Source organism: Limulus polyphemus, unplaced genomic scaffold, assembly GCF_000517525.1.
Source record: "Limulus polyphemus unplaced genomic scaffold, Limulus_polyphemus-2.1.2 Scaffold600, whole genome shotgun sequence".
In the NCBI taxonomy this organism is placed as follows: Eukaryota; Metazoa; Arthropoda; class Merostomata; order Xiphosura; family Limulidae; genus Limulus; species Limulus polyphemus.
Window position 1 is genome coordinate 398,240 of NW_013666210.1, and position 8,112 is coordinate 406,351.

General features: G+C 33.5%; 1 protein-coding gene across 1 annotated transcript in view; it reads right to left on the reverse strand.

Annotated features, from left to right (window-relative positions):
- Positions 1-4,704, reverse strand: part of LOC106459388 (parathyroid hormone/parathyroid hormone-related peptide receptor-like) — a 114,863-nt gene extending 110,159 nt beyond the window's left edge. Inside the window, exon 1 of the mRNA XM_022385854.1 lies at positions 4,655-4,704. Coding sequence (XP_022241562.1) covers positions 4,655-4,675 — 21 coding nt within the window. The 5' untranslated portion in view covers positions 4,676-4,704. The remainder of the gene's footprint in view (positions 1-4,654) is intronic.
- Between the last annotated feature and the right edge of the window lie 3,408 nt (positions 4,705-8,112).

Below are 8,112 nucleotides of genomic sequence, written 5' to 3' on the forward strand. Positions count from 1 at the left end.
GGGAAATGAAACAGGGATAAATGTGATCATTGTTGTAAGTAATGTAACTAATGACATAACGCTACACTCCACTAGGAAATGTTACAGGGAAATGAAACAGGGATAAATGTGATCATTGTTGTAAGTAATGTAACTAATGACATAACGCTACACTCCACCAGGAAATGTTACAGGGAAATGAAACAGAGAACATTTCCTAGTGGAGTGTAGCGTTATGTCATTAGTTACATTACTTACAACAATGATCACATTTATAGGAAAAACCTTAAACTATCTGTCATAGGATTAAAACCCAGGCTTATATATCGAAAAAAATCCCTACAATGTCCGCTAAGTTGCTTAACATATTTTTTCCTAGTGCAAACGGTATCTTTGTGTAAAAATCTGTTTTATGGATTGGTTGGTTCACTACTGATCTGACAGTGTAAGCTGTTATTGGTATTTTATATGATAAAAACGGTAGTGAGACAGATATGGAATTAACGACGCATTAGAATCTATACATACGATACTCAAATGTTTGTCTGTCTGTCGCGTCCTATATCTCCTGAACATATATATATAAATAGAAAATATATGTATGTCAAAATGCCTCATTTCAAGAGCACATTACAGGAAAATGATTCATTTTCCCAAAATTTCACATCAATATCAAAATCGATACGATAGTCTTCGTATGTGCTGAACAGTCAAACTGAGAAGAAACGTATTAAGAACAAAAATGTTTCTTTTGTGAGGGAATTGCATGAAAAAACGGAATTTCCTCCGTAGAATGATTGAAAGAAATATTTCGAAGATTGGAGCATGAACGGAAAAACCACATAAAAAGTGGAACGTGTTTGAGTATATATTTGTTGTTGCTCGGTTTATATAGTTATATATTTTTTCATGTCGGTATCATATACGTGGCCCCCCAGTGGCACAGCGGTATGTCTGCGGACTTACAACGCTAGAAACCGGTTTCGATACCCGTGGTAGGCAGAGCACAGAGAGCCCTTGTGTATCTTTGTGCATAATTTAAAACAACTAAACAAACAATTATATATGTGCATGATTTTATTGCACCATGTAGAATAAATTGACCTGAACTGAATTGAATAACTCCCCTTTGACACTTCTTATAGAATTGACAACTGCCAAAAAAAAACAAAAAAAAACGCTCACTTCAATAGCGTCTTTTCTTGCGCTCAGTAAAATGACAAAATATCAGTGGCTATTTATCGAATCTGAGCGCTATATTCTGTTGGATGAACAGATTGTATCTAAATCCAAACATTTTTGCCAACAATGCATTGTAGTTAGTCTCCTTTGCTTATAAACAAACACAATGCAAATTTCATCATTGAAATAACACAAGAAAGGACAAAAGATGGCTGTAAACGGTCCAGTAGACAATAATGTTGCATATACGCTCTGATCCAAGGAATTGGGTTGACTCCACATTTCAAAGTTACCGTTGAGTTGTTTCAATGGGCACCTGCTAGTATTTAAGTAATTCTGTTTCTAAAATTTTTCACTAGAAAAAGATATCTATCTAACATCAGCCAGTCAACAGCACCAACCGCCAATTCTTGAGCTACTCTCTAAGCAAATAGTGGAATTTAATCGTCACTTATACCCAAAGCCTCGCAATGCGATCACGACTTTGTGGCAATGGAAGGCGAACCATAGATCCTCAGACTGACAGTCTAGCACATTAACCACTAGAGACACACATTGACACTATGTTTACCTCATTCCTGTGAACAGAATTACTAGAAATATTAATAATGACAATAAAATAACGAATTGTATAAAATACATCGCAGTCTTATATGATCAATTTGTGAGATTATTTCTATTTATCACACAATATCCTGTTCAAAATTCACGATCGATACAAAACTGTTTGTCTCAGAATTTCGCACAAAGATACACAAGGACTATCTGCGCATAGCCGTCCATAACATAGAGCTTATGGACTTGAGGAAATGCAGCTAGTAAAGAGCACCCACTGCCAACTCTTGAGCCTATTGTGTGATCGAGTATTGAGACTTGACTCTCACTCTCGAAGCTCACTCACGGCCCCAACTGCGGAGCGCATTTATGGAACAACGGGTCAAGAACAATGAATCCTCAGTTCTAAAGTTAAGGCATACTAATCTCTGAGCAACGCCCGATCCAATGTGAAATCAATATATGATATTTTTTAATGTGTCAAATGTGTGGAACGTATGTGATAAAATATTTGGCCTTACCTATAAGACGAAAGAAGTATAACACAAAAATGTTTCTTATAACAGGTGAGGGCGTGCTGAAATTGAAATAATATTACACTATTAAATGCGTGTATTTTTAGAAAAAACTAAGCCTAAGTAGCGAAAATATAAAGAAATTATGGAATTGCTATAAGGGAAAAGCATTCAACGTTTAAGCCAAATGATGTATCCTCACCATGTGATTCTTATTCTCTTACAGCGATTTTTATCAGTTCTATGTATTTTCCGAATTTATTGTGCTCTAACTGCATTGACTAAATGGTTATTTTTCAACAATTCAAACATGCTGCATTGGAGGTTCGACGAGTTATTTAACAAATTAACAATTCATAATTGAAAACAAACAATAACTTTCATATATTGTTTCAAAATTTACACATACAGTTCTATTTATTCATCTATAACAATACACGCAAAAAATGTAACTTACACACAGAAATTTAAAATCGCTTTATTGAAATACTGCAGAAGTTTGAACTAGTATTAATACGTTGCGCAAATGCAACGGAAACTGTCACGTGCTCTGTTTATGTACCGTGCTACGGTTACTTGGAGAGCGACGGTTTTCCGTTTGGAAGAAGAAATCTTCACTGATTATCTTCACTATTTGGTATGTTTAATACATTTCTAATATTTATAATTTTGTGTTCCTTTAGTGTATCTGTCTATAGGCCTCGTATTCATAAGATAAAGCAATCGAAAGCTGAATTTTTTGTTATACTAATCAGATATATCGGTTAAATATACTCAATTGATTTCTCCTATTATTAATAGATGGCATTATTTGGATTTTCTCAAATTTGAAAGATAAGCACGTTGTAGGAATAGCGGTTATTACTAAAACTAGCCCCCCAGTGGCACAGTGGTATGTCTACGGACTTACAACGCTAGAAACCGGGTTTCGATACCCGTGGTGGGCAGAGCACAGATAGCCCATTGTGCAGCTTTGTGCTTAATTCCAAACAATAATACTAAAACTGCATTCTGTTTTTAGGATTAGCTGTTTCTTTACAGTGAGCAACGTTAGTGTAACTTATTTCCTTTTTAATATACATTCACAAAGATATTTTGCAATCATACAGAATTGGTTTTTGTTCTTTAAAAACCACATTACTTAAAATTGGATGACATCAACCCGATTTTTTATTATTGTTAAATCATCATATTCTTAAAATGAAAATCTTTAATAAGATTTTTTTCCTACTGTTAAACATTTATACATCTTAAGGCTGAACGGTGTGAATTTTAGTTTGTCCTATTTTTTAAGGAGCTGGCATGGCCAGATGGTTAGCGCACTCGACTCCCAATCTGCGGGTTGCGAGATCGAATCCTGTCAGTGAGGCTGTATAATGCCCAAGAGCTGACGGTGTGTGGTGTTGACCAGCTACCTTCCTCCTAGTTTATCCTATAAAACTAGGTACGGCTAACGTAGATAGCCCTTGAGTAGCTTTGTGTGAAGCTCGACAACAAACAAACTATTCTATAGTTAAAGACTTGTACACATTAAGGACGTATGGTGTTAACATAATCTGTCCCATTGTGAAACGTGCATCCTAAAGGTAACAGTATTAACTTGAATTTTTCTTATTTTTAAAGATTTACACATGTTCAAAATTGATGCTGATAATGTTACTTTGTTCAAGCCCTAAAAAATCAGATAGTTCAGGGATACGTGAAACTTATCTCTGAAATGAACATTTAAAAATAAATTAGTCTTATCACTTGAGGTTACTAAAAAGAGCAAGTTTATGAAACTAAACCGTGAAGTTGAACAATACTGACCTGTCAGTATTTTAAGAGGAATATTATGTGGTTTACAAAAGAAGTCTATCAAAACTTGTTAAAATTATTTCAAAACTGGTCAAACCGCTCGTTAGTTAACTGCCTTCGATTTCAACGGTCTTTTAACCCTCAAACCTTAGTCTTTCTTAAGGTGTATAAATGTTACTCATATCACATAACGCGTAGGTGTTGTTTAGTCTTGATGTTATCGAAAAAAGTACAGATATGGTTTGGATAATAAAGAAGTTTTTAGAATTCCTAAATACAAAATAATTAAATTCTCTAGTTTTCTCTTTTAATAAACTAACAATTTATTACTATCCCAATAATATAACTTAAAACTTTGTTCATCTCTTCCTCAGCTGCTCGGATTGAAAAGAAAATGTATGAAATACTACTCTTTGTACAGGTTAAGGAAAACGTCCACAAAAAAGTTTAAAAAACACATTTTGCAACAGGAACAATTAACGAAATAAGAAGTTTTTAACACAATAATCTCATAATTAATTCTTAAATTTAAATTTCTTTAAATAAAATATTTATAATAGATAATAATTTATTTCGATCTTGGAAACTCCTTCTTTATAAACTTCTAGAATTACCAAAATCATTACCAGAGAGTGGTTGTTCTCCATTGTTGAAACAAGGTCTCGAGCCCAGTAACCTTTGGTACACCGCTACCGTTCAGTCTGAGAAAGAAATATCAACAGGTCTAGCTACGAGCCGTAAAGAAGATTTTATTAATTTCTGGGCTTGCGCAGTGTACCAGGAAAGCAGAAGGTTCACAAACACGATATTTCCGTGGCTCGGGAGGTGCACGTGAAAATGATGTATACAGCCCTTCTCCAAATAACTAATATAAGAACTTTTTATATTGTTACTCGTGTTTAACGTTTATATCACTGTACGTTGAAGCAAGAAGATCAGAGTCTCGTGCTTCAATATTTGGTTGGACTACCACTGATAAGAAGCTCTAGAAAGAAGGCAGGCTTTAGCCGCAGGACATGCTGTCTAATTTTCTGATTTCCTGAATGAAATCAACAAACCTAGAACTTCAGATCAACGAAAAATAAAATAAAACGAACTCCAGTTAACAATGAATACAACTAAAGCATGCCGTTTTGAAAATGAGGAATATAATTAGTTTGTCTTAAACAGGAAATGTGCAAGTAAGGTCAATTGATCAGGCTATAGGTGGCGAATATATTTCTGAGATTATAATTATCTAACGCTCTTTACTATGAATTTCGAATACCTTATAATAATGATCCTGAAACATCCTTATTTTCACATAAGATAAAGTCTTATGAATTCTCGGACGTTTCTGTCAGTGTTAATGTTATAAAAAGTATGAATATAATAAAAAACCCATATTGTTAATTTCCAGTTTCGGAATAATGTTTAAAGTCTCTTTGTGTTGCAATTTTTTATTTAATTTTTATTTCCACTTTACCTAACGTTCTGTGAATGTGAGTGATCAAAAATAATAGGCTGTTGAAAAGCAGAAGGCGATGGAAAACCCATATAAGAATGAGAAATGCACTAAATAGCTACTTTTAACTAGAATATCATAAAGCTCCCATTTAGTGGCTTACTTTTGTGACGGATGTATTATTATATATTTATTTTAATATCATCGTTTGTTTGGATTAAATTTATATTTCGAAACATACATAGCGTATACTGCTAAATATGTATTGCGAAACTCCGCCTATTCTCCAAAGTTGTAGAAGATTCTCGAGAGTAAGAATCAACAATATATGTATGCACGTAAACGATTAAATGTAGTTTTGTATTGACGTAATCTGAATTTTCTAGAAAGCCTCCACACGCCTATAAATATAACCGACACGACGCGCCAAAAGAAGTAGTATTCATTATTAGTTTGCTATAGTCAGTGTGCTATAAACTTTGGGAGCTATAACTGTGATAGTTATAATGCTTATCAATCGGAAAACTTCAGATATTTGACCAGGAGAATTTACGAAGTTCGAACATTACAAATCATTCAACTTCAGTGGATTCACATCGGATATTAGTACTTTTATGAAAACATTACCTAACGTCATCGGTAGGAAAACTCGGCATGTGTGGCTGGTGAATAACGAAAGACAAAGCTAGCTAGCTCCCTGTTAAGTGAATTATACCTTCGTCAACTCGTAATTAACTCGCTCATCGTGAACCCTCGATAAGGTATCGAAGAAGTTCCAGATCAGAAAAAAAGACTTTATATTGCTTGTAAGTTTGTGAAACTTTTGTAATAACTGTTAGTTTAAATTGTATCGTTGTGTGTGTATATTAAAACGAATTTGTGTTAAAAAAATAAAACTGCGTGTATCATTCTTGTTGACAAATATCATAAACTGACTATATATCGGCTTTTACTTAACTGCTAAATCCAACTTACAAGATAACTACCAAATCTAAATTATCATTTAGCTCAGTTTCAGACCATTCAAAATTCTAATACGTATCACTTTTAACCTGAATATCCTAAGGTTCCCATTAAGTTGCTACTTTTAACCCGACTATCATAAAGTTCCCATTAAGTGGCTTACTTTCACAAAAAGTTTAGTTTCCATAAAATATAAACTCGCAAAAAATTATCTCATGTAATGATAATTAAATCTATCTAATAACTATATCAATCTTTTGTTAAGTGCGAAATAGTTTTATAAAACCATCGTAAAAATTTTAATTTATTCTAATTCCTCTTGTGCTTCAGCGTAAGATTGAGGACGGGAAACGTTAAACTTCTGGATTCGATACCTGAGGTTGATATAATGTAGATACCTCATTGTGGAATTTATTTGGTTGGAATTCAGGATTAGAGAAGTTCTGACTCATTGTTATACAAATTATTAAGATAGTTTTAATAAGTAGCTTCTCTGTAGATTATTTAGGTCATGAATTTATTTCTCGATTAGACAGCTTTATTTAATATGAAGCTCAAGGTCTGATGATCCAGTTCTAATGATGATAAAGTTATTAAATGATATATTATGATCCGTTGTTTCTTCGTGTGATGGAATATCTGAATGACAGGGTTTTATAGGGTAAAGACCGGTCCTGCTAGGAACACCATAGTATTTATACATGGACATTGGAGTTCTGGTTTTCCAATATATTTGTGTTACTTTACTATCACTACAAGTTCGTGTATTCTTATATGAATCATGAACGAAGGAATGTCAGTAGTTAATCTTTATACTAAGTCTGAGTTTTTTAAAAAAGAGTTTTTTTATCGATCTAAAAATTTGATTTTTAATCTGAATTCAGAATCCAAAAAATAAACAGGTAGTTAAAGAACATACACGGTTTGCTGCGTAGTTGAAATATGTTATTAAGAACTTGCATGTGAGGTTAGTTAGTTAATTACGTAGCCATTCTGTTTTGATGGGTTTTTTTCTTAAGTGTAGCCTACTTGTGTAGTTTGGTGTAATTTAAGCAAAGATTAAAGATCCTGTTTAAAATGAGCATGTCTAGATTACGTTTGAAATTAGTTGATATAAAGTTTCCATGGTTGAGGCCAGTCGAAGAAAGTAAAATAAAAATAAAAAAAAGTTATTTTCTTTAACTATTTTGATATCCACAAAAACAGCGATCCATTTTCTTGAGGATCATAAATGATCTTTTGGTAGTTTAGTTTGTTCTAGAAATTTCGAAACAAGATCATAAATTGAAAGAGCAAAGAGTATTTTCTATACAACGTGTGTTAAATAAGGGAGTCAGATGCCTAAACACATAACATAGAAAACTACTGCATAAGTTTGAGGTCAAGCGCGTCCCCATTGTTAATGTGTCAGACTGTAGATACGAGATTCAATACTTTGCATTCCATCACCGCAAACTAAAAAAATCGTTATTCGCATCTTGGGGCCGTAAGTGCGTTATAAGAGTGATGGTCAAATCCTACTATTTGATTTGATATGAGAAGTTCAAGAGTTGGCGGTGGATGATGTTGATTAGCTGTCTTTTCTCTCGTCTGTCACTTCAACATTAGGTTTAGCGCAGAAAGCCCTAGTACAAATTTGTACGAAATCCAGCAAAAACAAAGACTGAAGACATTGAC